We start from the raw sequence: 27,576 nt of genomic DNA, 5'->3' as shown, positions 1-27,576 counted from the left end.
GTAAAACACAACTTCAAGTAACTTGCAGGCAACTGGAAAGAGATGTATTCAAACTTACATTTAAGCGCAGACTCAGGCACCAAGAAAGGTAGCAGCATAATGAACAAAGCTTGGGGCTTGCGATCCAGGAGGCTTGGATTAGAGTCTTAGCTCCACTTTCCATTAACTGCAAAACGTGGGAAAGTCTCTTTTCCCTCCTCAAGTCTTGCTTTCCTCCCTTGTGACAAGCAATACCTATCTTACTTATTGCACAGACTAGTTGTAAAAATTAAATAAATGGATTTGAAAGCACTTTGGTCAACTGGAAAGCACTACTTGGATAAAAAGAAGTCGTAAGATAAATAGAAATAAAGTAAAATAAAGTGTGGGGGATATTTAGAGGCAGGAGAGATCACTTCAGGGATGCAGAGGGACTGATATAGGCTGAGGCCAGAAAAGTCCCATTAAGTTCCAGAATGGGCAGGAGCTTCAGACAGAGGGGAAGGAGCGGGAGACCAGACTGAAAAGACTAAGAGTCAGTGTGAAACAGCTTTAGTACCGGGATAAAGAAACTGGGCTTCACGCAGCTGCCCATGGGAGATGTGTGGATATGTGAGTGAGTGTGTATATATGCAGTTGCCATTAAGAGGTTTCATTAAGGTCAAGCTCTGAGTAGAGCCACGGGTTTTAGGCAAGCTCAGCTAGCTAGCAGTGGGTGTACACGGATTAGAGCTGAGCGGGAACAGAAGGTATTCTTACATGACCTAGAGTGGGAACCGTGAGGCTAGGATGGAAAGTACTGGTGCTCGTGAGACTCCATGAGTCCTATCAGCGAGCTTCATGACTAGCTGGGTATCTGGGAAGGGAAATTTTTTAAATGACTTGGATTTTGAACCAGACTACAACAGTGGCGCCATTACGTATCTAATGTCAGGAGGAGGTGATGGCTGGAAGACAGACAAGACCTTGCCAGCCGTGAAAAGGAGCATATGGAGTCTGTTTAATGCCCAGGCTAAATCTGACCCTGAATGACAGTTCTCTACTGGGCATCACTAGAAAGCCAGAGGTTGAGGCTCCATGGTGACTGACAGCTAGGAGCTGTGCTGCAATCCTAATCTGCCAATCACTTTAAAAATCAACAGGAGTCACAAAATTCTAAGTCACACCAACAAACAAATACAAGAACAACACTAAGTCATTGTACTAAAACTGTAATGACATTTATTCTTTGTACGAAGAACTTAAACATTTAAAAATTAATATTCAGGAATCCTATTATCACATATCTGAAGTAATCAGGGAAATGCTGAAATATTTGAAAGCCAGATTTCATCTAATATAAGGGCAATTATCTCTTAACCTGCCTGGGCAAAGGATATGGAATAAAGCGTTGAACTTGACAACAACGGAGTGCTGTTTGTTCTGGGATCAAACAACAGCTCCAGGCTAACAACGTGAATTAGTTTTGACAGCAGTATGGAATGTGGATCTATGTGAACAGGTTCTCCCACCAGGGAGGCTTTTTTCTAGTCCTAGCACTGTGCCTCACCTACAACAAGAGAAATGGAAGGAGTTAGAACATGTAAAGAATTGTTTCAGATCAAAGTACATAGAATGTAAACTGTTAAAATAACAGAGGCCAGGCCACAGGACAAAGAAAGGCTCTACACTCACAAAAATCAATGGTAGTGGTTGGATTGAGTCAGAGATGGCCAAGGCAGGTTGATCATCTGAACAGAACAGGATTAGAACATTTTGGGTTGTTTTTTTTTTTTTTTTTTTTTTTTGGTCTTTAAAATTTTTCTACTCTTAGAGTAAAAATAGCAAATAGTACTACATGCTACTGCTAGAATTCAAAATATTTCATTCATCAAGGAGAGTTGGTAAAACTGTTGTTTTCATTTTAAAATTCCTTTTATGGTCTATATGTGATTTACATTCATTTTAGTGACATTAAACTCAAATTCTTTAAAACTCAAATAAGTTACCCTAACTTTGGTAACATCAGCAGTAATCTGAGTAATACAGGCGTTCATGTTTATCATGTTATCAGTTTGGATTCTGGTTTTTGATAAAGGCTATTCTTACTACAATAAATAAAATTGTTTATTCACCCACTCAACAAAAACAGAATGCCTTTTATGTATGTGTGTGCAGTACCAAGAATATCAAGGTGAATAAGGTAACACTTGGCAGGAGGGACTCACCCTAGATAAGCCAACAGGGATAGAAATCATTAAGAGGTACAGAGCTATGTAATAAGGGCACTAATAAAGATTTGAACGTGCTATGTTAGGCTAGAGAAGGCATCTATCTGCCTTGGGAAACTAGAATGGTTTCACAGAGGCGGTAGTCGACAAGCCGTGTCTTACAAGATAAGATGCATTATTCTGGCAGAGAAGGTAGAGAAAGACTTTTCAGCAGGTGCAAAGGCAGAGAAACAGAAAAGCAGATTGAGTGCTCTAGGAGGAAAAGAGTAAACTGTAAAGGGCTCTGATTGGCATGTTAATGGACACTAAATTGAAACCTGGTGGCAAAGGTGTGTTGTTCAGCCAGCAGAGTGTCTGTTGGTTTGTTTTTAATATGCATTGGAACATCTTTAGGCAGTGTCTGCACGTTCCAGTTGCCAATTCTCCCCTATACCCGTTGGTCTGTCATCCAGCTGTTTCTCACAGCCTGGTCCCTGGACACATGCGAGTTTACATTGCCTGCTACAGGCCTTGGGGGAGCCACTGAGAGTTTTAAGGGAAGGAGGGGGACGACATGGCAAAATGTGTTTTAGAAAGATACTGCCATCTGGGGGGAGAAACTTCTCAATACTCAGTTTCAATAGGAAATGAAAATAGAAATTACCAAGTATTTTATAATTAGGTGGATAGCTAAACAGCATTTATTCATACCATGAACACGGAATTTTAAAAAAGGAGGTGTATCAATTAGACTAACATGCAAAGACCTCCAAGATACAGCATATGGAAAACAGTAAGTTGCAGATTATTTCTGGGGAGCTGGGGGTACAGGAGGATTGGGATTGGAGGGGTAATACTATTTTAACCTTATCAGTAAATAGCCCTTCTTTTCCTTTAAAATATGTATTCATATATTACTTTTATAATTAACATATTTTAAAAGGGAAAGAATCAACTTTGGGGTCAGGTTGGAAGATAAATTATAGAGGAAAGAAACTGGAGGCAGAGAGACCAATTACAAAGCAATGACAGCCCAAGAAACAGATGAAAAAGGCTTAAATCAACAAGACTGTATGAATGGAAAGCAAAGTACATTTGAGGAATTAGAGATAAAAATAACTGGATATGCGACTGATTATGAGAGGGTAAGGGAAATGGAAGACTAACTCCCAAGGTTCCTAAATTTTCATTTCCAGTTTTCCTACCTATATTCTAAATAAGATATAAACTCTGCTACAAATGATTTTACAAAACTGGGATATCTTGACAGCCAAGATAGGGAATGATATATATCTAGAATACTGCTGTTTTCTTTCTTTTTTGAACACTGCTCTTTTCAAATAAAAAATAATTTTCTCTCCATAGTGTCTTTGATCAAGAGATAGCTTTCTGAGAGCACATCTTCACTAGTGTATTAAAAAACAAAAATTGCTTTCTAACAATTATCCCCAATTTTTTCCAACTTTCTAACATCCTCAATAAATTAAATGTTAAATACTTGAATAGCACAGGGATAACCTCAATCAAAACTTAAGTATATATAGTGCTTTTAGGGGCTTTAGAATCACAAAGCTTTAGATTTGCATCCCAACTTCCCCATTTCTGAGCATATAGCTAGGAGCAAGTTACTTTAGCCTCTTTGAGCTTCACTTCCTTTCCTATAAATAGGGAGTGTCTAAGCACCTCACAGGATTGTCATAGGATTAAACTAAAGTGCAAAATGCCTACAGTTGCAGACTATGGGCCCCTGATAAACATGTATTCCTTAAGCAAATTCATACCACTAGTCAAATTATAAATTGGTATGACTTCAAAAAAAACACCTATATATATATGTACATATATATAATATATGTGTGTATATATATATATATATATATATATATATATATATAAAGAATCTTAAGTACGTGTATACTCTGTTTCCATTGATACCACTCCTGGCAATAATCCTAGGAAATAACCGTAAACACAGAAAAGACTTTATTCACAAAATTGTTCATCACAGAATTACTGATAAAGCCTAAAATGTAAAGCAATTTCAATATCCAATGAAAGGTCAATAGTTAAATAAATTATCCAGCCAATAAAAATTATAAGATTTCCTTACAGAGCATTTATTGTTTTCCTTTCAATTATGAAAGCAACAATACATGTTACCTGTGGAAAATACAGAAAAGCCAAAAAAATTAAAATTGCCCATCGTATAAAAGTTTTAGTAATACAGGAAAATACTTGCCACATTAAGTGAAAAAGCAAAACATTAAGTGAAAATTGAAAATATAGTATTCAACTTTCAACAATACTAAAAAAGTTTAGAATACGTATCAAAATATAAACATCAGTTTTTAATTGGTTGTGACACTACAAAAACCATATTTTTCTTACGAAAATAATTTCTACATTTTGTATAACAGGCATGCATTACTTGAGAATCAGAAAAACAAAATGACTCAAGTGTAAATCACAAAAACCAATGGACAATGTAACCTTGGATTGGGGTCCCAAATATGATTCCAGTAATGTTAAGGCAAACAAAATTAGTAGTGAGTCCATATTTATAAACATATTTAAAAGAAAAAGGCTTAAAGATAAATATAAATACCTTATACCAGGTGGCCACAGAGTAGAAATTCCATAATAAATCAGAAGTGAAAGTTAACAACCTAATACTGGCTTTTAAATATTTTTTAAGATAGGGTGGTCAAAGAAGGCCTTTCAAAATAATAATAGAAAATGCATGTTTTCTGTTCTTGATGAACTTACAATCTAGTAGGGGAGATAAACTATATATCTAAAACAAGAAAAACTGTGATAAACATTCTAAGAGGTACCCACAAAATGTTAAAGGAGTAAGGGGAAAAAATACCACACACACACAGTGGAGATTAAGAATGGCTTTACAGAGGTGGGTGGCTAAAAAAAAAAAAAAAAAAAAAAAAAGCTTTCTTTTCTCTTAAAGGATTCCGATGCACGACAACATTAAAAGCAAAGGATAAAAAAGGGGTAACAAAGCAATGGAAACCAAAAAGTACTAGGAAAGTGGAGGATCTCCAAATCAGGACTGCTTGCTGTAAATATCCGTTTGATAACACCCAATTTTCCTTGTCTGATTTCTTTGCACACACCAAGGATCCTTCTTATCTGTAATTTGGTCTCTTGAGTAGACCAGGAGGGGGCTCTGTGCAGATCTCTGGATATGTGTATTTACCACTGTAAATTAATAACCTTACTTGTGGATTTACAAATCAGTCTCCAGAGAGTTTGGTTAGTGAGACTGTCCCTTAGTGCCTGATTACCCCTGAAGACACATGAAAACTCGAGTTTTTGCCCTTGTCAAAGTCAGAGAGGTCATACTATATGAGTCACTACTAAACTATCAAGCAGGTTTTACCACCCATGTACAGAACAAAGGTGAAAGACACTTTGGCAGTAGGGTTAGTGGGATGTAGAGGGCTTAAAAACCACCAAGCTGTCAAAGGCACTGGAAAACTGAGAAGCAGCAACAGGTGCTATGTCCCCCAGGCCTTGTGGAAGCACAGCCTGCAGGAACCCACCCCAGCTGTTGTTGAGAAAACCACTACAAGAAAACTGCCAAGTTACTTATCCACCATTTGGGGGGAGAGGGAGAAACTAAACAGAACAAGTTGGGGACTACAACTAGGCAAATGAGCACTAAAGGAGGGAATAGTACGTCCTTGACAGGTGGGGAGTTAGTGAAGAAACTGTTAGAAACAAATGGGCAATTAATTAGAAGAAAGATCTGGTTGTGAAGTAAAGGGAGAGACACTGGACAAAATGACCAGAGTTTAACGTGCACAGCAATGAAATAAATAGAATGCAAAGACAATTTAAGATAGAGCTATTAAAAATCACCAACACATGTAATACAAACTTTTTGTAAAAAATGAACTATACTTGAGTACCTGAAAAACTCAAAGGTGGGCTCAATGTTTCAATAGAACCCTTGCTGTAAGAGAAGCATTAAGATGAAAAGTGTGCTTAGGTGGGTTCACACTTAAACGTTAAATATTCTTTTATAAAATCTCATTTTTATTTGAAGTTCTCTAAATTGTACTGACCCACAAAAACATATTCTATTTACTTCAATAAACAGCATGATATCATGATATCACTCAAGATATTTAACTTTTGGAATTATAGGCAAGAAAAGGACACTTAAGGATACTGTTTGTTTGAACATAGGTTGAGAATAAATACTAATGGGTTGTACACTGGAAACATAGCACTATCCTGGGCCTGACTATAGTTATTAAATAACTAGAAACAAAGTAGAGACGTATTTTAAAGGCCACCTAACCTGAGACAAAGAGGAAAGGTTGGAGGATGAGGTAAAAAAATAAGGCAGATACACTTTCACTCCTCTTGGAAGACTCCCAGATAGAAGAAACATAGTACTAGCCCGACACTGCTACAATTATTACATTATCTCAAATCAAAGGAAAGGAGTATTTTAGAGTCTACCTTTTCCCTAGATAAAGATGAAAGATTAAGGGATAAAAAAATAAGGCAGATATGCTTTCACTTTTCATGCAAGTTCTGGATACATATTCAAAACAAATTAATGCTACTAAAAGCATTATTTAATTCTACCATACGGCAAGGAAAAGATGGTTTATCTAATAAAACTGGTGCTGCCACAATTGGTTACTCAGTAGGAAAAAAATTAGACCCCCCCCACCTCACCTGACATTTATAAAAATATTCCAGATGAACCAAAGATCTAAAGGTAAAAATAAATAATACATGAAAACATTAGAAAGAAAATTTGAATATTTATATGGGCTCAAGGTGGGGGAACTCTTCCCAAGCAAGTAAATCCAGAAGCCATTAAGAAAAGTCCAAGAGTATCTGATGATACAAAAATTTTACTTTTCTGTGTGGCAAAGCAACCCATAAACAAAGTCAAAAGACAAATGAGAGAAAATAACTGCAACACACTTGACAGGTAAAGGGGTTAATATCACGAATATGCACGTAACCTGTACAGAGTGGTAAGACCACTCACTTTTTTTCAAATGGGCAAAGGACAGGCATAAATAACTCATAAGAAATGTAAAAGGCCAATAAATATAGAAAAACACTAGTGGTTATGAAAATGCTAGATACTATTTTTCACCCATCAGACTGCCAAAAATGACAAAGACAAACGACACCAGTGATGGCGAGAATGAAGGGAAACAAGCAGCACTACGTGCATACTCTGCTGGTGGGAGTATGAAATGTTATAATCTTATTGGAAAATAACCTGTAATCACCTAATAAAATAAAAAATACATATACTCCGTAACCCAACAATCCCACTCCTTGATGGCTGAACTACAGAAACAAACCCATGATTACATAAAGATACTTGTATATGAAGGTGGCCGGTTAGCTCAGTTGGTTAGAGCAAGGTGCTCTTAACAACAAGGTTGCTGGTTCTATCCCACATGGGCCACTGTGAGCTGCGCCCTCCATAACTAGATTGAAACAACTACTTGACTTGGAGCTGATGAGTCCCGAAAAACACACTTAAAATAAATAAAAGTTTAAAAAGATACTTGTATATGTACAAGTATATTAACTGCAGCGCTGTATGTAGTGCCAAAAAATTTTAAATAACTTGTATGTCCATAATAATGGGGGAAACAACTGAATCAATTATAGGATAACCATTCTATGGAATATAATGTAGTTATCTAAACGGATAAGAAAGACCTATAAGTTCTAATGCTCATGGTATAATGTTAAATGGAAAAAAAGAAAGATATTATGCATTTGCTTAAAAAAAGCAACCCTTTGTATATGAATGTCTTTAAATTTTGAAAGATGAACAAAGCCTTCTTTGGTAAGTGAGAGCTGGTTAAGGATGGATATTATTGGCTTTTCCTGTGTATACTTTCGGTTGTTTGACATTGCGCAAAACATAAGTTTTATAACAATACCAACAATTGTGAAGGTCCCAAGGTCTCTGCAATTTATATGGACCAATAATGATTCAGGTACACTAAGATGACAGAAAAGAACTAGAGATAAACACATAAAAATCCATTAAACTAATTTTGCAACAAGACTTAAACAAACAGGCCTGTTTTGCAATATAAATAAAGCTACTCTTCCATGAGGAGAGGAAGAGCTGTTTTCCTACTTAGTCTAAAACTTAGTAATTATTTGTCAGCATAGCTTCGATGAAGATGCTCGCCTATCAACAAAACTCCCCATCAACAGGGTCCTGACTTTCCTTTTCTCATTATTTCATCTTAAGGTAGCACCTGGCTTTGATACTGTTTTCCAAAAAGAAAAAAATGGGGGGGGGATGGTGGGTTCATGAAATGGATCAGGACAATATTCTGAAAGGTTTCTGAATCAGCAAGTATTTAGAAAGAGGATATTAATGCAGCCTAAAATTGAGAAGTGTTTTCAATCACTTCAAAAACTCATTCATCCAACCCTCAATTACTCATCCTTAACAGGGGGGCGCCCTGCTATGCATTACTCAAAACCAAGCATGCCTGAAAACATCTTAAACATAACTGAATGAAAATCTGCCCAATCACAGGCCAGCAGCTTGCAAACTCCACCCTTGAGTACAGGAAGAACACTTTTGATTGGAAGACGGTTGTGTTTACTACCGTGTGTGGTACAAATTGGAAAGGCCCACATGTCTAGGGTCCAAAGGAAATCTCTAATGAAAAAGGAAAACAAACGGCCAGTTCTAATTCTATATTGCTCATTGTCATTAACAGAATCTCATTACAGCCACAGCAATTCTTGAGCAGTTTTGCAAGCTGGTGAAAATTTCTAAAGGCTCTAGAAGTTTTGTTTGGTGGCTGTTTTCTCATCTATGTCCCTAGCTATACATACAAGACAATCGTAGTGTTTCCTCAAAACCCAAATGCGCCTTGGCTATATGCATACAGTTCCATGCAAGACCTCAACACAGTTGTAACGTACAAGAATTTACAAGAATCATTTACAAAGAATCACTGCAACTTGCACTTGGTTTGAGAAACCAATTCCATGGGCCCAGCAGTAACATTAATTCAGCATTTAGCATAGAAGGTGTCCAGCATTTCAGTGAGCTTCAAAAACCTCTGCCCTTAGGGAACCCAGCAAACAACAAAGTGAATGGGTAGCCATTTCAGGTGCAGAGCTCACTTGCAATTCATCTAATGGAGGAAACAACTAGAAAATAAAATTCAGCATGAAAAGCTAGAGCAGACTAGGCCTTTGGACAAAGTTTACATATATAATGGTGGATCTTAAGTATATTTTGCATTCAAATGGGTAGAGTAAATTACTGGACCTGAGAGGGACACCTCTCCCCCGCATCCCAACCTAGAAAGCTATCTCCTTTCTAAAGAAAGAACAGAGGAATTTAAATGCAAATCTCCTTAATCATCACCGTCACACCCTTAGATTCCTGGTATCTTTACAAATTTGCGCCACTGAAGCCTCATCAATGTCCAAGCAGCCTTTTCTTATGGAGCATGGAGAAAGATCAAAGCAAGTGAACCGAAGCAGCAGAAGCAAAGCCTCAGCCAGCCGCAAGCCTACCAGGGGGAAAAAAAGTCGAACACCGCTGTTCACTAGGTAGAAAAATAATAGTAACCTACAATACTACTATTAAATCTCGCAAAATGCCTTCCTGTTTATAGCGAGTGAAATATCTGCAGAAGCAAGTTCATCAAGAAAATGAACTTTCTGCCTGATGACCTATTACATTCCAAAAGAATCCCCGTTTTTCATAGCCTGATCTCAACAGAAAAGCTAGGGTCGCTATCAGAATGAGGAACTAAGGAGGCTTGCCAAAGCTCAGACAATATTTTGCCGCCACATTAACAAAAATAACACATCCTAGCCCCGAATGCTGGTTAAATTCTAACACTAAACAACTTTAATCACAAAATACACCAAGGCACGTATTCAAAAGCGGCCAAGCCCCAACAAAGTTTCAAAACAAAACCTCTCCCAAGGTTGGGGGAGTAGCCGAGCTAAGAGCAAAAAAGCACCACCCAGCTGCCCCATTCGGCTACCAAGACACATCTCAAACTTATCAAAAACAGTCACAACTGCAGCTCCTGTCACCCAGAAGCGCAAAGAGAGAGGAGCGCGACAGTCCGGAGAGCTGGTCTTTCTGGAGACCGCCAGGCCGAGCCCGGCTCAGACAAGGAGGAAGTAACTGCCAGATAAAAAAGCCCCAAGCAGCTCCAACTGCAGCCTCTGTGCCTCCCACAACTGCCCACATTCCCGCCCCACTCGGGGCTCCGGGAGGAAGAGAACAGGGCGCAGGTCTCCCGGGAGAGGCTGGGGACTACAGGTCCGCGTCTTCCAGGGACAGCGGCAGCACCCGCCGAACTCTGAGGGGCCCGGGAGCCCAGGGTTCGGGAGCTTGCTCCAAAGGCGTGTTTGGGGGGGGAGCTGAAAAAGGGTCGCTCAGGAGGCGGGGCCTGCCGGGTGGAGGCAGCAGCTTCTGGCGCCCTGGCCGCCCCCCGGGGGAAACCGGGGCGCACACCCCGACGCGGAAGCCATGCCGGGCAGAGCTCGGGGTGCTGAGGAGCCTGTGGGGGGCGCTGAGGAGATCTGGGGGCGCGGAACTGGGTCACCCTCACCCCACCGCCCCCTCACAAAGGCCCCCGGGGAGGCCGCCCGCAGGCCCCGCAGCCCCGGCCTCGAGTGCCCGCCTCGGCCGCCACTCACCGCTAGGTCCTGGGGCACCGCCCCGCTCATGGCCCGCACCGTGCCGGCCCGCCAGGCCCGAGTGCGCAGCGCAGGCCCCGGATCTCCGCCCGCCGCCGCCGCCGCCGCCGCCGGGACCGAGGCCGAAGCCGAGGCCGCGGTGTCCGCGAACAGAAGCAGCAGCCGCTTGCCCACCGGGGAGGCCGCTGCGTCCGCCATCGCCAGGGCCGGCCGGCCTGACCCGCGCTCCCGCCCGCCGCCTCCCACCACCTTCTCCGCCGAGCGCCCGATCCGCCCGCAAGGCCTCCCTCCGCACCACCCGCGGCCGCGGCTCCCCCCCACCCCCCCAACAGCTACCACCAACCACCGGCGCCGCGCAGCGCCCCCGGTGGCCGGGAGCGGAGCCGCAGCCCGGGCCCCGCACAGCGCCCCCCGCGCTCCGGAGCGGGGCGGCAGCTCCGGGCCCCTCGCAGCGCTCCGCCCCAATCTCCCCGGGGCCTGCAGTGCCCCCTGCGTTAGGGAGGGGAATTGCAGTTTCGGCTGGGGTGGGGAACTGGGCGGGTACTTCAGTTCCCCAGGGCACCATCATGGTCCCAACCTTCCTTCAGGGGGTCCCATATCACAGAAGGCTTTAGCTTACGCTCCTGGAACACCAAATACTTTTACTGGGGTCGGGGGATGAGTGGCAAGGTACTTAGACAGTGGATGTTTAGAGCTGAGATGTTAGCGCCCCAATACTCTATTGGTTTCCTATCCTGAAAATATGCACTACCCTTTCTGTCATTTTTTTTAAAGAAACTTTCTCCCCATTGGTCCAAGGGACACAATATCTTTCTTCTAACTGGCCCATAACATGGTACCATCCCATTCTATACTACCAGTACTTCATAGGTTCCTTTCCAATTGACCGATGTGTTACATCCATTGGATGTGATAATGCCAGTCTTTCCATTGGCTGAAGGCCAACATGCTTCCAACATCTTGGTACTATGACTTAAACCCATCGAGCTTCTTCCCCTTTCCAAGTCTACCAATGTTATTAAGTCCAGGTGTTTCTCAACTCAAGTTTTAGAAGAATTGGAAAGAGACCAATTGTAAAGAGATTCTTTTCTGATTCAATAGCACCTTATCTTACCATGGAAATAGTGGGGCTGGGGACAGAGAAAACCCCACCGCTTCTATCTGAATTCATTTAATACAGGTGTGGGAGATTCAAAGCTCCTGTTAGAAAAGGGCCTGTAGAGACGGATAGATACTGAATTTTTTGCCTAGATTGTTTTCATACCAGGCAATGGGAGACCTCAATAATTAAGTTGGTCATGTCAGAGACTAGCACAGGTTCCATGGTTTTATGGATGCAGTGACTGAATATACAAACTAGAAAGATAAAGGGTCTAGTAATAATCCATGATTGTTACCCTAAAAGTGGCTATTTCTTCTAATGATCTGCCCTACAGACAGGAAAGAGCAGTAGCTGGTTCTTTCTCCAAGACTTATGTGCCTACCCAGTAATCTGTCCATAACCTTGTCTTTACCCTTGACCTACTTTTCTTGCAGCAAAGGTTGGGGGCAGAGGTGGGGGGTGGGTACCAACTACTGACTTTAGTAAACTACAAAACATATAGGGAAATCATTCTAAAACCAACCCTGTGGAGCCCAAGTAAACATTTCCTTGGATTTGTCTCTCCCTATTCCTTGGAACTTCCATTTCCCATAGCCAACCTGAGGCCTGACTCAGAATGTTTTTCTGGTCTAAGAGACACCTCTTAAAGTGCATGTTCCATGAGCTGTAGTTGGGAGAAGTGGAATCACGGTGAATTCATATAGGACCTAGCTGCCTTGCAGCTTTCAATCAAAATTCACCAGTGCGATTTTCTCCCATACGGAGTTCTAATTACTGCCCCAGTGTCCGAAGCTGGCTTCTTCCAGTACCAGAGACAGAAATGTGCCTAAACTCAGGGACTGGAAGGCAAAGGTGGGAAATTCATTCAACAAACACGGCAGGTATTTTTCATGTGCCAGTAACTTTTCAAAGTGTTGGGACACAACACTGAATAAAACAAAACGCTTGTCTTCAGGGAGTTTACATTCGTTCCTACATTAGCAGGATTTCAGCAATGTTAAATGAAATCACACTAGGCCTCACAGAAAACAAACAGTAGAAAAACCCAACATCAAAAAACTGAACAGAAGAAGGGGTGGGAGTTATTTTAGATGTTTAAACTTTACCTCTGCTCAAACAGCAGGTGAAATGAACAGCAATTTTGAAGGAAAAAACCTGTAATGCTGAGCTTCTTTAACCACATGCCATTGCCCCACCTCCTCTAGCCCCTCCCCTTTGTTTTCCAGGGCAGGTGACAACTCCCACTCTTTTTAGAGTGTATTTTCATTCCCTCAAATGGTCCTGCTTCAGGTAGTCAAGCCAATCCTGTCCTGCACACTTCATTGGTATTCAATGATGAGTGCCACTAACCTGAAGCAGGAAACTGGGACGGAGGCTAAGCAACTTGACTCTTCTTGCCGGCTGGCAAGTCAGCACCAAACCGGTAAAGAAAGGCTATGCCTTAGGGATAGAGGCTCCTGCCTGGATCTCTAAGCAACTACACTTCACCCACACACATTGGAAGAATGCTAGCATAGGGAGAAGAAAGGGTGGAATAGAAAGGTCTAAAGAGAACGAGCCACACAGCTTCTTTCAGCAAATGAACATTCCAAATTGAAGCATTAGGGAAAACACCACCTTCTAGGGCAAAAGAGCAGCTCTGCTGGTAGGATAATTTTACAAAAGCTGTATATTTAGGATGGAGAAATTGCCTAGGTCTTTGGAATCTAAATTCTGACGACTAATCTCCATTTCCCCAGGACATAACATGTGAAAACTTTTAAAGAACGATTCCTGGTCAGGTCTTCCATGCTGCCTTCTCCCCACTTCCCAAAACCTACAAACCAATCTAGACAAGTCCTTGCCTGCACCAACAAGCATTCTGAGGGAGCTAGAATGTATTAATACTTTACTTCAACCTGCTGGAAGTGAGAATGCTAGTAGGAAAGAGGAGAGGGGTACAAGGAAAGAGACAGACCAGACTGCCAGAAACACCCAAAGTTTTAACAGAAGCCTGGGCCACAGGCTACGACTGCTGTGGCCGCAAAGAGCCTCGGGACCAGAGACTGCCCTCGAAGGGCAAAGGCCAGCCATACCGTAGAGGAAGGGGCTGAGAGAGTTAGGTGGCCTTCTCCGTTTCCTCCTCACCTTTCTTTGTGGAGAAGGGAAGAAGACACTGTAGTACACCAGGTTGCTTGGGAAAATGGATTATTCTAATAAAACTTTATTTTTTCAAACACAGCCACAGAGGCAGGACCTCATGTTTAACACACACACAGACTTATGGATTTTTAATATAAAACAAAGTTTACGAAAAAATTTTTTCCACTTTTTGTATTTGTAATCCCATTAGCACAGGGACTTTGGCAGCAGGTGGGAGTGAAGGGCAGCTGGAGCTGCCACTGGGCAGTCACCGGGCACAGGAGGAGAGCACCAGCCTGGGAGTGGCTTCACTCACACACGCAGGAATACTCACCTACGGGTCAGCCACACCACACACACAACACAAATGCAGATGTCTACCCAGCGTCAACCACAGCCCTGTAGAGGTGTGCGCCACTCTGGGTAAGCCCAATATGTGAAAATCCAAATAGTCAAACAGCTAAAGTAGAGAGGGAGGCTGCTTGCTTTACAAAAGAAGCAATCACAGGCTGCTTTTAATGGTCAGCAGTCCAAATGCATTGAAAAATAGCATTTGGTTTACACAGAACTGTTGGAACAGATCTATTGTGTAAAGCAAAATGAACCACTTCTTCAAAAGGCTTGTCCCAGGGTCATGGGTGCTTAGATTGAGAAGCAAGATGACAGTTCCAGCTAGTTTAACTTTCCAGATCTTAAAAGTACTGGAATTCAAATATGGTTATCTGTAGACCCTCTCACCTAAGGATGGTACCCTAGGTGTTTGGGGAAGCCAGGGTGGAGGCAGAACTACAGCCCTCGCTTCTTCAGCATAGGACCTGCAGAGAGCCCACTGACACTGCCAGTGGCCTATTGGTAGCTGGCATAGACAATCTGCAGCAGAGAGCCCAGGGATGAGAATGCCCGAGGAGGAAAAGAAGCTGGCACCAGGGAATTTATGGCCTAAAGAGGGAGAAGAGCCAGGGGAGGGATGAAACCAAGGATGGGCAAATCCTGGGCTCACAGTTTCCCTGGATTCTCCAGAGAGCCTCTCTCAGGCCCCTAGAGACCTAGTAGCTCACTGGTAACACATGGTAACTAGCAGAAGGGGAGGAGCCCTGCGAGGGTAGAACCTCTGAGGGCCAGAAGCTCGAGAAGAAATGACCAATGCCTCTGGACTGGAGGTGAGGAGGCTGGAGCCTGGTTGATGCTTCTATCCAAAAGTGGGAGACCCAGAAAATGACAGGATCAATTTCATGAGGAAGAAACAAATAGACTTTGGTCTCCTTCTCTAACATGAGAAATTGGGTCCCAAGACACCCTAGAAATTAAAGAGAAAGTGCCCTTCTTCCAACAAACAGGAAGGGCAGGTCCAATCCATTCACGCAGGCTCTAACCAAAGCTGGCAAAGCCTCACAAGCTATTGTGGCAGCAGCTTCAGTACGCATCTCCACTGGTGCCAGCCCCACCAAGGCTCCCACAGTCCTTAAACCTACCACTGTGGCCACTGGGACCTGCTGCCCTGACTCCGGTTGTGGGTGAGAAACAAAAAAGGAAATTCAATCCAACAACAACAACAAACTCCCAGCTGCTTCTCACAGCCTTAGCTTTACACATCCTCAGCCAATCCCTCAGTGAGCCCCAACCTCCCGGAGGTCTCTCAGGGCTAATTAGAGGCAAATAAACATTTCCTGGCAGGAGTGGAAGACAAGCAAACTAGTAAATGCTGACATCCCCTTCCTCATTTCTCAAGCAGCTCAGAAAAGAGGCTGGGCCTGGATCTTATAACAACAGGTTTCCCTGCAGTCTGCTTCCAAAGGGCAGTGCTAGGGGTAAGCTCACCCCTGCCTGCTGGGGACTAAATGCCACTTCTCCTGCTACAGGTCGGCCTCAGTAGACGCTGGGGGCAATAAAGGGCCTTCCTTCCTTGTTCTTGACCCTCGAAGGTCAGAAGGTTAAGGGGGAAAAGGTCTTGTCAGTAAAGAGAGATGGAGCCCTTCAACCCTGCCTCAGTTACCCACATGTGCTTGCATCTACTTAGAGTGTGAGAGAGGCAGGTTGTACACAATCTAGGCAATCTGATGAGGAAAAAAAGGCCAGCTCAGAATCAATGTGGAGAGCCCTCTCCAGCCCCAGTACTAAATCTATCTAGAAGGGGTGGGCCTGAGGAAAAGACCATTAGCTGAGGCCACAGCACTTAAAATAACCTGCAGTACCCCCAAACAGAATCCATCCAGTGCACAGCCAGTGGTGCTTATGTATTACAAGCCTGGTTCCAGAGCTACTCAGAAAAAAGAAAAACTTGGTGCCCTCCTTCTAACTCCTTGAACAAGCGCACTGTCCCCTGAAAACCCAAGATCCTGGGGGGTATCACGCTGCTGCTCTACTGTTAAGGAGCAACTGTCTTCCTTCCCTAAGGCTCCGCAAACACATCTTTCCTCAAGTGTACTCCCACGCACACACACACTCTCACACAATTTCTCCGAGGAGGCTGAATGAACCCCCCACCCTGGCCAAATTCTAAGACACGAGTGCCCTTTGAAGCAAAGGGGCTAGTGAAATTCCCCGAGCTGGGGTCAGCAGACCCCTTCCTTCCCTGCCCATCGCTCTCTCGGTGGCAGGGATACTCACACTCAGGGCCGCCACAGGAGGGGTCTGCTCTGGGGCTGTCCCTCCCGCCACCAGCTCCGTTTATCTTGTCCCGGCCAGTCTCTCAGCTTGGTCGAGCTTCCTGGAGCGAGAAGATTTCCAGCTGCCCTGAGTCGGAGCCCCCCACTCACCCCCATTCCCAGGCTGGGCCCCTGGTCTTGGGGCCTCGACACTTGTTAGGAGCCATAAGAGAGTCAGTCTGTGTGGCCCCAGAAAGTAGCCTCAGTTTTAGTTCTCCTCAATCAGATTCAAGTCCAGGTCCCCAAAGTCCTGCTGGCACAGTGTCCGCTTGCTCAGTGCCTGCCGCCCCCACCGCACGGCCCCCTCCTCCTCCTCTTCGCTTTCACTCAGCACCTGGGAGGAACCCCCAATGGGGCTGCAGGAAGCAGAGAGGGGTGGGGGGCTACAGGCCATGAACCACGGCGGAGAGATGCTGCTGCCTTCCCGGGCTGTTTCTTGGAGACAGACACCTCCTGAGTATGGTTTCTGTCAAACAAACAACAAAGTTAACAACGCAAAGGAAGATACTAACGTCCCAGAGCGCCCTGGCCCAAGCTGTATTTCAAAGTGTTCTTCTTAATTGCCCTCGAAGGCAGAAGTACTAGGCTTTAGGGTGAGGTTTGTGAACTCCCTGAAAAAATTTGGAAAATTTAGTACACACGTACATTTCTTTCAGAAAAGAGCCCAGAGTTTCTATCAGATTCAAGATTAGAAGCTCGTTTATAAGCTTCACGTGGGCAGGAATATCGTCTGCCTGTTTAACTACCATGCTGCCAGGGCCTAGTCAGAGCCTGGTACATAGTAGGCATTCAATAAATGTTTGCTGACTGGTTGGACAAGTGAATAAGTGTGTAAGTTCTCAAAGAGGTTTGAGACCAGTGGTCTAGGAGGAAGAATATGAAAACATGTAATTGCAGTCACACTGGCAAGACAAAACACATTTGCTGAACACATGAATGTTGCAGCAGCCTGTTTTCAGCTCTCACAGACCCTCTTAAAGCACTGAACGGCCAGTGGCAAAACAAGACGTGAGCACAAGGAGGGGTGGGGCACTGATGATGGCACTTTTGTGGCTTATGCATTCTCAGAGAGGAGAGAAGGTGCCTCCACCAGGACACTCTGGGATCCCTGTTGGAAGGTTTAACATTGGTTTCACCCCAGTTTCTGTGGAACCCTCAGGACTGAGCAGTTTCATAGGACATGGGACTTAGCAACTGTCCCGTGCTAAAACCGGGACAGTTCTGGGATGGTGGATCACCCTAGCAAAAGCTCAGACAGAAAGGAGCTCCAGGGGAGGCCCTGCCAGGGGGGCATGAAACCAGGGCAGCTCAAAAGTGACAAGACGGAACAGAGTCCCTGTGCTCCCATCCAGGCTTCCCCATTCCTGCTGGTCGCACCTGATTCATCTTGTCAAAGTCCAAGGAAGGCCGCAGCCGCCGGGGGTCCTCCTCGTGGCGCCGCTTGACTCCAGCTTTGCGGGCATCCAGATCGCAAGGCTGTGAGCGGCTTCGGGGAAGGTTGCGGAGGCCTCGAGGTCGCCAGGGCAGTTCTGGGGAGGAGGCGGGGGAGCTCCGGGCAGAGGGCAAGAAGCGGCTTGCCTGTGGGCCCAGGCTGGGCGACAGGGAAAAGCGGCGCTGGGGTGGGCAAGGTGACAGGGACTCGGCATCACTCTCCCAGGAGCCACTTTGGGGGGAGGCAGCGCAGGGTCGAGAGGATTCTTGGGCCAGGGCCAGGCTGAAGAAAGGGGGGCTGTAGGGTCTGTGGGCTGGGGCACATTGAGAAGAGGCACTGGGAGCTTGGAGGAACCTGAGGCTGGAGACCCTTTTCGGGGGGCTCTGGTGAGGCACCTGCGGCCCACCCCCTCCACCACTGCCCCGGTGCTTGATGGGAGTCCACAGCTTGGAGGGGGCAGGCCGCCACACCGGCTGCCAGCGAGACAGGTCCACGGGCACTGAGAGTGAGCGGCAGTGCCTCTTGGATGGAGGGGCGGGGGGCACAGGAAGTTTCTCTGGGTCTGGGGGCTCAGGGCTTAGGACTTGGGAGAGGGGCTGCTCCGGTGGGGAACTTCCCCGGCTGGGTGGTCTGAGGTGCAGGCTCAAGCCTGAGGGGTGGTAGCTGAGGTTCAGGCTGTCCTGGAACTCGGCACAGGAACAGCCGGGCAGGCCCCTCCAGGAAGCACCTTCTGGAAAGCATTCATAATAAAAATAATATTAATGATTTTTTTAAGGGCTTACTATGTACCCCACGATGTAACGAGCACTTTGTAGGAGGTTTCCCAAAAACCTTACGAGGTAGGTACTATTATCCCATTTCACAGATGGGAGAAGTTCAGTAACTTGCCCAAAGTCATGCAGCAATCAAATGACCAAAGCAGGATTCTAACCCTGGTCTGTCTGATGCTAAGGCTGAGTCTTTTAACCACTCTGCTATTCTGTCTCCATTATGAAAAATCACATGAAATTGAAACTATAATCTCATATACTGCCTGCCACTTCCTCTCAAAGGTAAAACAAGAGAAACGTGTGTGTGTGTGTGTGTGTGTGTCCTGTTCATCCCACACTCCACTCAGCCTAGTCCTACTTTGCTCCCCCAAAACCCCTAGCCCCAGGTTGTGAAAGGCAGGCTTATACTCTCCTTCCTTAGCCTTTCCCCTCCCCATGTGTCAAAAGCACCAAGACAGGAGTTAGGACTGCAGGAGATTAAGAGGTAATCATGCAGGTAAGAGACCATTTTCATTCCTAGGAAGGGCAAATAGAGTGCAGAAGGCCTTTTGACGGTGAAACGTGCTTGCGAAACCCTAAGGCTTTATGTCATTCATGTTCCTGTGTCTGGCTACCCGTGTACATTGATTCCACTCCCCTAGGCCTGCTCTGAAATCCAAACAGATTAGGAGACCGAGGGGTGGAAGGGGAAATGGACGAAAAGGAATGGTCCTCACTGCATTCTAACCAAAACTCTGACTTCTGGGCAACAGCTCATCCAGGGACAAATGGCCGACTCCAGGCTCCTCTGGCTAGCTGGCTGCAATTCTGCAGAGGCTAGATATCTGGAGCAACTGGCAAGCATATGAAGTCAGACTTGATGATGGAGAAAACCCACATGTGACATTTTTGGTCAACAGTTCTGCCCCTTACTAACCTCCCTGAGGGCAGGGACCATGTGTCCTGCTCAGTACTTACAGCAAATACCTGGCTTTCAGTAAGTATTTAATAAACCACAGGAAGAGGCTGAATGAAGATGTTTTTGCCAACACACTTCCCTTGCCAGGTTTCCCAGAAAAGAAAACAAGCTGTACAGCGGCCCAGCAGCACGGGTTAAGAGTTCTGGTTGTGCTCTAGTGATGCCTCCATCCAAATGCCCCCATGATCAGACCCTTCGAGTAACTCATAATCTAGGAATTGATACCTCAACTACATTTTTACATGTGAAAAATGACACGTACAAGGTTATTTATTCACTATGGTTTTGTCGTAACAAAAGATTGGAAATAACCTAATGTGCACCAATAGATCAGTTACATAAACTATGGTACAACCCCCCAGTGCAATAATATGCAGCTATATAAAACAAGGAAATGTAACATAACATGCTGATATGTAAAACGGAGACAAGTACCCATCTCACAAGGTGACCCTGTCAAGAAAGTTGTGGAGGTAGGCTACCTAGTCCTAGACACTGGAAACCAATGAAAGAAATATGTGGATGGAGGCATGGGCATACACACATAGACGCAAACACACCACCTTACCAGGCACAAGCTGGAAAGGGTTCCCACAGTTGGAGATGTCTGCATGATCAGGCAAAGGCTAAGAGAGAGAGAGAATATCCATCATGATTCAGGTTCAGGACACAGATTTCCAGGAAGCCCTGTTCAGCTCACCCCTGCAATTGCTGGGCTATTGGGATGTTGGGGACTCTTAAGTGTTCTCGTCTTCTTTTTTCTTCCTGAAGTTAGTGAATAAAAACAATATTCCACAATTTCCAACATGTCAAACCCTTCTCCACCCAAGTTCTGGTGTCCTTTCTCATTCTGTGGAAAAATCCCTGCCCCCTTCCTTTTGGGCTGGGTTTTGAGCTTTCAGTGGGCTCTTCCAGTACAAGTACCATAACTCATATAGCACAGGACAAGGGTGAAATAGTAGCAACAAACAGCCTCAGAAAAAAGGGGGATGGGGTTGTGGAGAAGCAGGAAGACTGGTCTTTTACCAGACTGATGCTGAAGCGTGTGCATTTCAGCTCATCCAGAGTCTGCTTCTGTAGCTGCTCAGTGATCAGGGTTATCATGATTCTCCCCAGGATTTGACTTGCACACTTTGGAGCAAATGATGGATGTCTTCCCTGTCGTTCTTCCAGACCTCACTCGTGAGCCGTCTTCTGCCACTGCAGCACCATTCTAGCACCATTGGGACTTCCCTCTCCAGTCATGCCTGCTGAGTCTGCCAATTACAGAGGGACCGGCCCCAAGTGATATTAGAGATGTACCTGGTCCAGAGGCGGCAAATGTATGGCACACATACCACAGCATCCCTACGCCAGGCCTCTGGCAGACATCATTAATTGATCACAGTTCTTTCCTGTTAAGCCTAAACACAGCCGTAGACACATTCTAAACTTGGCACTCCAGATATGCAGAAAAATGAACTGGAGGTGGCAAGTTGAAACCTATTTGCCGCTCCTAACTTGGTTCATGCTCTGCTGTCTACCCAGAATACCAGCACCACTTAGAAAACAGCTCGAGTGAGAGGAATGCCCAAATGGTCACTTCCATCCTGATTAGCCCAATATTTTTATTTTCCAGTCAAAAGCAATGAGAGGTACCCTTTTCCTAAACTACAGAAATAATAATAGGGAACAGGGAGGAGCAGCAAGGAATGACTTTCTGCTTCAGACCGATCAGAGTAAATAAGGTTTTAAGTTCTTCCTTAGCCTGACCAGCTGATGTATTATAGTTGTCTAACAGACACTGTATATATTCTCTTATAAAACGAGAAGATAAGGAAACGGTACCAGGGTAATTCCAATTACATTTCAACTCTACAGATGTTAAAAACAACTCTATGATTTCATTCAACCAAGTTTTTAGCTTGATCTAAAACCATGAATACAATTAATCAAGACTCTTTCTCAGGTTAATTTTGGTAGAAGCAAACTAATTCTATCAAACAGGCTTCAAGCCCACACCATTGCCTGAGGGGCCTTGTTCCAGGGAGGGGAGGAGGTTAACCTAGCGTCTCCATACTATTCTGCCTATTTCCAGAAATGACCAGCAGCAGACAGCTCACCAGAGGGTATAGGTAGCATTCGCTAGTAGAACTATCAAGAAATCTAAGTCTTGATCCGATTTGCTATGGCAGTTTTGGCAAATCATTTAACCTGTCTTGGTCCCAATTGACCCACATATAAAACAGGCAGAATAATCTGAATCTGTCACAGGGACAATATATAACACGAAATATCAAAATGTAAAAAGCATACCATCTGGCCTGTACAAACCAAGAGTCCACATAGGCTGCAGTTTCTCACCCCTCCCATTTGTTGCTCTACAAAGCCTCAGAAGGCCATAGTGATGATATCATTAAGACAAGAAAGCAATCAATCGGGTTTATCTATTTGGTTGGATGTCACCTGCATAGCAAGAGAAACCCTAAAGGGCTCTTCTGTGACCTTGGAGGCAGATCACTTTCTACTTTTACAAAAGAGAAGGACTCATCTCTACCCCAATCCCACTTCAGAGGGAAGCAGGCCACAAGGAATCAAAGAAATACACACGGATGTACTTGGAGTTTGGGGGAAGAAAGATGTGAGAGAAGTCAATCGTCATGATAGTCAACTATCATTTTCATGCATAATTATTACAACCCTGAACAAAGTTCCAGCTTCCTGAGAGCTCCCTTCAGCTGCTTCCCCTGTGTTCTTGTGGAAGAAGCTAAAGCTTATATCACTTCTGCTCTTGGTTTCTTAACTCTGCCCTCAAAGATCAACCAGAGAGGAAACCTAACTGCAGGCTTTTACCCCAGAAAGCCCAGACCTCTGACTGACCAGCCATGAGGAGCAGAGAGTGAAGCAAAAGTCTTTGGAGCTTTTCATGAGGCATTTGGCCAAACAGCAAACTCCCAGCCCTCTCTGGGATCAAGAGAAGAGAGTGATTTCGTGTTTTTCTGCATTTTAATTGTTGGGATGTGGCCACACACACACACGGCGGTAATTGGAACAATGCAACTACCACCACGCAACTGATACTCTCAGCCTGAGTTTCCTAAAACAGGCCAGGCTGAGAGGGGGAACAGAACGGAAGCCATAAGGAATCAAACCAGGACACAAAAGAAGGCAAACCAGCTCCGCCAGGGGCCTCCTCTTTCTCAGGCAGGCATAGAAAAATGTGTAAGAAGCCCTCTCTTGCCGCCTTCCTTCCCCTTCCATTTTGTATATCTGAGGGGTAGAGACAGCCCTGAACGTTCACTAAACAAGTTAAAACTTCTCAGCTTAACAACTGGCACGGGGCTCAGCCCTCTACAGAGCAGCAGGCCGCAAGGCCCTCCCCACAACCCCACCAGGCCCAACTCTCAATCCAGGCTTTCCCTCCACCATCGGCCTCCTAAAATAAAGGTTGGACCCCCATCCCATCTTCTATTGGATGGCAGTAACCCTTGACATTCGGGTTTCAGGGATGCTGAGGTTGTGCTGAAACCTGGAGAAGGTAGGATCAAGTCAGGCCAAGAGGGAGGAGAGTCACAAATCCCCTGGGGACCCTTCCCCAGGTCCCAGCCCCACACCTCTGGGAGAGACTGGAAGAAAACATGAGGGAAGCAGGGAGGTGCATGAACAGGTAAGTGGGGACTTGACTGCTTTTCTCCCATATGGCTCTGGTGGAGATGGGGTAACAAGTGGGGAGCACCCCTCCCCCCACCCTGATGAAGAAGCAAAATGCTAGGCCCCCCCTCCAATCTTAAACCTCTCCCTCGGTTGCCCTGCCAGTCCCCGCGGGGTGGGGCATGGGGCGTCCGCTGGCCCCGGGAGGGGGGGGCGCGCTAGGGTTCGCTCAAGGGGGTGTTGCTCGCCTCTTCCCAATCAGCTTCCATCATCTGGCCGCGAGAAGCGAACTCAGGACTCGGGGGATGGAGAAGGTCTGGGACTTAGCACTCCGCCACCCCCTCCCCCACCGGGTCCCGTGCTCTCCCCGCGGAGGCGGTTAGCGAGGCCGTGCGGCGCAGGCGGCCGGGCTGGGGGAGGGGAAGGAGGGACGGACGGCCGAGGTGCCCGCCCCGAGGCCCCAGCGCTACCTGCCCTCCGCCACCTACCGCGGCTCCTTCAGCTCCCAGGGCCGCGGCCGGAGCAGCTCTGAGCGCTCCGTTAGCCCCACGGTGCCCTTAAAAGGCGCCGGCGCAAACCAACAGGCCTCTGAGGAGAGTGGGGGAATCGCTCCGGTTCACAGAGTTCTCCTGAACCACCCCGGGAGGCTCGAGACCCGTGTTGTTTCTCTGTCAAAGTCTTTCTTGGATAACGCTGTCAGGAACGAGCCCGGCTTCTTGATTTAGGGATGAGGACGGTTTCCTCATTATCGAGTCACCCCCTCCAGAATATTGCAGAAGGTGGACCGGCCCAGTTGGAAGCATACCTCGAAACCCGCGGGGGAGGCCGTATCAGACGAAGGTAAACAAAGCCATAGCCCCCACCCTCCATTCCTACATGGGCCCAAGTACAGCCCCCTAATCGGTTCGGGCCGCGTACTACAATTAGCCAAGGTTCCTCTCACCTGCTCTCCGGTCCCGCTTTCTAGGGCCACCTCACTGAAGGAATCCCCCTTCCCCCAGCAGAGGACCCGTCCGTGACGTGAAGGATTCTGGGAAGTGTAGTCCAAGCGCCGATTAGGGCCTGCTCTGTGTCCCAGGAGCCCCTCTTCCAGTGGCCGGATCGGCTCGAACCTCATAAATCCAGGACTTGTAACAGTTGCGGGGCCATTTCCATTTGGTTCTGTAATTAGCCCTTACCCCAAACACTTAGTAAAGCTGAGGAGGGCCCAGGGCTGTTCACTCCTTCTCCTCCCTCTACGCACCACCCCCCCAATAGGATGAGGTAATGGGATTGTGATTATGACATCATAGGCGGTTCAGTAGCTCGCGTGGGGGGTGGGGGGAGTACGGTGGTTACAGCTGGACCACTTTCCTTAAGAGAGGGAAGGAGGGAGGAAAACAGGCAGATGGGGAAAAGATGTTGATGTTGCTATATTTCCTCTTCAGGAAGAGGAAACCACCTTTTTATTACCTCTCCACCATTGCCACCACCTCCCACCTCAGCCAAAGTTTAAGTCCTTTCTGAAGAGACTGAATGTAGTCCGTAGTAGGTGAAGAGGTTGGGGAACAGCTAGATGGTTTCTGGTCCTTATGTAAATTTGAGTCTCAGCTATCAAAGAAGATTTAGAGAGACAGACAAAAAGATGGAAAAAGGAGAGGTTTTAAACAATGCCTCCCTGTTGTGATCTCTTTTGTAGGGCAGGATTTTAGATTTCTCTTTTAATCAATTGGAAAGTAACAGTAATGCAAGTAAATCCTCACTATTACACTTAGCAACAAGGCCCCGGAAAGACATCTGTTTTCCTTAAATATTCTGTGCCTCACTCAAGTCTGGGACAGATAAGTAACTGTGATCAGCCAGAAAGTAGAACCAGTGGTGGGGATCTTCTTCACAGAGCCAGGGAAGGGAGAAGGCAGGAGCCACCAAGTCTGCAAACTGGAAAAGAAGAGGGAAAGTGAGGTACTTAAGAAAATGGGGGGGTGAAGGGAAGATGTACTTCACATTTCCTTGCCCTGCACATTTGCCCTTGGGAAAAGAAGGAGCAGGGGTAGGGGCCATGAAGTTACAGGAGACATGGTTTCCAATAATTGCTATTGTAAAACACTTATTATGTGCCAGACACTTTAAATATGTATTCTCATTTTTGCTTACAATCATCAAATGAGTCAAAATCTCCTTATTTGACAGATGATAAGTGACTGCCCATGTGGTGGACAAAGGTAGTATTTAAAAAAAAAAAAAAAAAGAGTCTGAAGCTCTAAAGCCCTTGGTCTTCGCCACTAGGTGATCCCCCTTTTTATTATTAACCATGCTTACTAAAATGATTGAGTATAAGAAGTTAGCATTGGCTCATTTGCAAAACATTGACAGAAATTGAGGCAGTTAAAAAATAACAAGCCCCGCAAGTTAAGTTTCAGGCCTCACTTCAAAGGAAAATTATACACCTTTCATCAAGTATAAAATAGCCCCCAGTGCAGCCCAACTCCCCATTACTAACTATAATTAAATCTCCTTATGTCACTTTTCTCAAGTTTTTAAATTCATGTCATGCTATTTTTTCCTGCTGCCCCATTTTCTTTGTTTTGTTTTTGGACTACTACCTTGAAGCCCATCTTAATTGTGACCTCCTGGACCAGACCCCATCTCTGACCCTGCTCCAGTGGATTTCAGCAGAGGATACTACCTGGGCTCCCTCTGGTCTCCATCCATATTGTGAAGATTCCAGGGGTTGGAACCAGTCATCCAGGAGGTTATTCAAAAGGGAGGAATCCACTGGCTCTAAGAGACTCTTCATTCCCTGCCTGGGAAGGCAGCAGAGTCAGAGAAACATGCACTTCATTCAGACTCTCCTTTACAGCCAATGAAAGCTAAATCTTTGCAAAGTGGGGGAGATGTAGGACTCAGTCCACCACTCAAGAAAGGAACCAAGAATAATGCACACACCCTTTAGCCCCCGTGCCCTGCAGAGGTTGGCTGGGGGGATCCCAGGAATGTAGGGCTCTTCTCCACTGCCTGATCTGGGCATCCCAGGAGCGGCGACTGTACCTCCTATTTTTGTTTGGTGTTTGAGGGTGAAGTCCTGGCTGTCGCTGTGTCCTGGCAATGACAAATGTGTCAGAATGAGGTCAAGGTGAGGGGGCACGGCTCACTGCTTATCACAGTAAAACAGGAGACTCGTTAGGGAGTCTCTGAGAATAAGGTATGATCAATTCTCTTGATCCAACAGAAAAAAATAAACCTTCAATCAGATTAAACATCACCTTCCTAATTCCCTAATATTCTTTCTTCTGGAAATGGTAAATTATATATTCCAATTTCCTCAGAAGTCAAGATAGATATAAAAGACAGTATTTGATATCCTGTTCAAATACTTTCTACCTTTTCATACATTTAGTTTGTATGTATGCATGCAAATTTACATGTAATTGGGCAAGTATGTTGCAATTAGCCACGTCAGTTGGAGGCATGAGGTAAAAATGATTGGAAAGAAAAAAACTTCATTATCCAAAAACATGGATAGTTTTTTTTAAAAGATAGACTTTTAAAAAAAGTCTTATGTGCCAAGTATGACTTGTTCCATTTGGAAAAAATCTTGGAAACTTAATTTGGGGGCTAGATTGCAGGATAATTCGTTTTAGTAATGCTGCAATTTTGTGAGAGCACTCAGATTCTAGTATCTTTCCATCACCTGACATTGAACCAAAGCCACTTGATTGACTCTCTTATTGTGACTATGCACAACTTGGGGGAGTGCTTAAGATGGGCACTCACTTGGGGACCTGCTGCAGAAAGCACTGGTAACCAGGTGTGCGCTTGCCATAATCTATCTGCTTTTGCCTCCGCTGTAGGACAATTTCATCTGTCTCTACCTCCCACCTGCAGAGAAGTATATAGTGGCTCCATGAAGTGTGATTATAATTATCAAAGCAGAAACCAACTCATCCCACCCTCCCTTAATCCCCAGCCTGATTTTCACTCACCTGGTATGGCAGGGCTCTGTGCTGACTCCCACACTTACCATCTCTATCCTAGAGGACAAAGAATCTTCACACACCTCCTTCCTGG

The 27,576-nt window shown here is 45.4% G+C and overlaps 3 protein-coding genes across 7 annotated transcripts in view; all 3 read right to left on the bottom strand.

Moving 5' to 3' along the window:
* KDM3B (lysine demethylase 3B) overlaps positions 1-11,266 on the bottom strand; it is a 52,609-nt gene extending 41,343 nt beyond the window's left edge. For 2 of the 4 annotated variants that reach the window (XM_033096068.1, XM_033096071.1), the window contains exon 1: positions 10,872-11,086. In XM_033096068.1, the coding sequence (XP_032951959.1) occupies positions 10,872-11,069 (198 nt within the window). In that variant the 5' untranslated portion in view covers positions 11,070-11,086. Of the gene's footprint in view, positions 1-58; positions 179-10,871 lie in introns of those variants that run through there. The other 2 variants (XM_033096069.1, XM_033096070.1) reach the window with 2 other exon arrangements.
* A 5,674-nt stretch (positions 11,267-16,940) lies between these two features.
* Positions 16,941-24,255, bottom strand: FAM53C (family with sequence similarity 53 member C). 2 transcript variants are annotated; one of them, XM_033096260.1, is made up of 5 exons: positions 24,018-24,255; positions 20,926-21,155; positions 20,468-20,525; positions 18,117-18,901; positions 16,941-17,205 (listed from the first exon to the last, which is right to left on the bottom strand). In XM_033096260.1, the coding sequence occupies exons 2-5, from the start codon at positions 21,001-21,003 to the stop codon at positions 16,948-16,950; spliced, it is 1,179 nt and encodes a 392-aa protein (XP_032952151.1). In that variant the 5' UTR covers positions 21,004-21,155; positions 24,018-24,255; the 3' UTR covers positions 16,941-16,947. The 2 variants fall into 2 exon arrangements, with proteins under 2 accessions (XP_032952151.1, XP_032952152.1); XM_033096261.1 differs by having other exon boundaries at positions 24,000-24,057.
* Positions 24,256-25,314: 1,059 nt separating this feature from the next.
* LOC117016697 (oocyte-specific histone RNA stem-loop-binding protein 2-like) lies at positions 25,315-27,532 on the bottom strand. Its single transcript, XM_033096262.1, has 5 exons — positions 27,492-27,532; positions 27,283-27,387; positions 26,455-26,607; positions 26,192-26,312; positions 25,315-25,446 (listed from the first exon to the last, which is right to left on the bottom strand). Exons 1-5 carry the CDS (start codon positions 27,530-27,532, stop codon positions 25,315-25,317), a joined length of 552 nt encoding a protein of 183 aa, XP_032952153.1.
* Between the last annotated feature and the right edge of the window lie 44 nt (positions 27,533-27,576).

This window comes from Rhinolophus ferrumequinum, chromosome 24 (genome assembly GCF_004115265.2).
Source record: "Rhinolophus ferrumequinum isolate MPI-CBG mRhiFer1 chromosome 24, mRhiFer1_v1.p, whole genome shotgun sequence".
In the NCBI taxonomy this organism is placed as follows: domain Eukaryota; kingdom Metazoa; phylum Chordata; class Mammalia; order Chiroptera; family Rhinolophidae; genus Rhinolophus; species Rhinolophus ferrumequinum.
This window is presented reverse-complemented; position numbering and strand designations above follow the sequence as displayed.

Bases quoted from the DNA above. Each gene is read 5' to 3' on its own strand.
- LOC117016697 (XM_033096262.1), bottom strand. From the start codon at position 27,532: ATGGTAAGTGTGGGAGTCAGCACAGAGCCCTGCCATACCAG. The intron at 26,313-26,454 runs GTGTGTGCATTA...CTGCCTTCCCAG, and splicing joins CAGGGCACGGGGGCTAAAGG to GCAGGGAATGAAGAGTCTCT. The intron at 25,447-26,191 runs GTATCCTCTGCT...CTTCTTTTCCAG, and splicing joins GACCAGAGGGAGCCCAGGTA to TTTGCAGACTTGGTGGCTCC.
- FAM53C (XM_033096260.1), bottom strand. From the start codon at position 21,003: ATGATAACCCTGATCACTGAGCAGCTACAGAAGCAGACTCTGGATGAG. The intron at 18,902-20,467 runs GTAAGGTGGTGT...AATGCTTTCCAG, and splicing joins CCCTTTCCAGCTTGTGCCTG to AAGGTGCTTCCTGGAGGGGC. The intron at 17,206-18,116 runs GTGCGACCAGCA...TTTGTTTGACAG, and splicing joins ACTTTGACAAGATGAATCAG to AAACCATACTCAGGAGGTGT.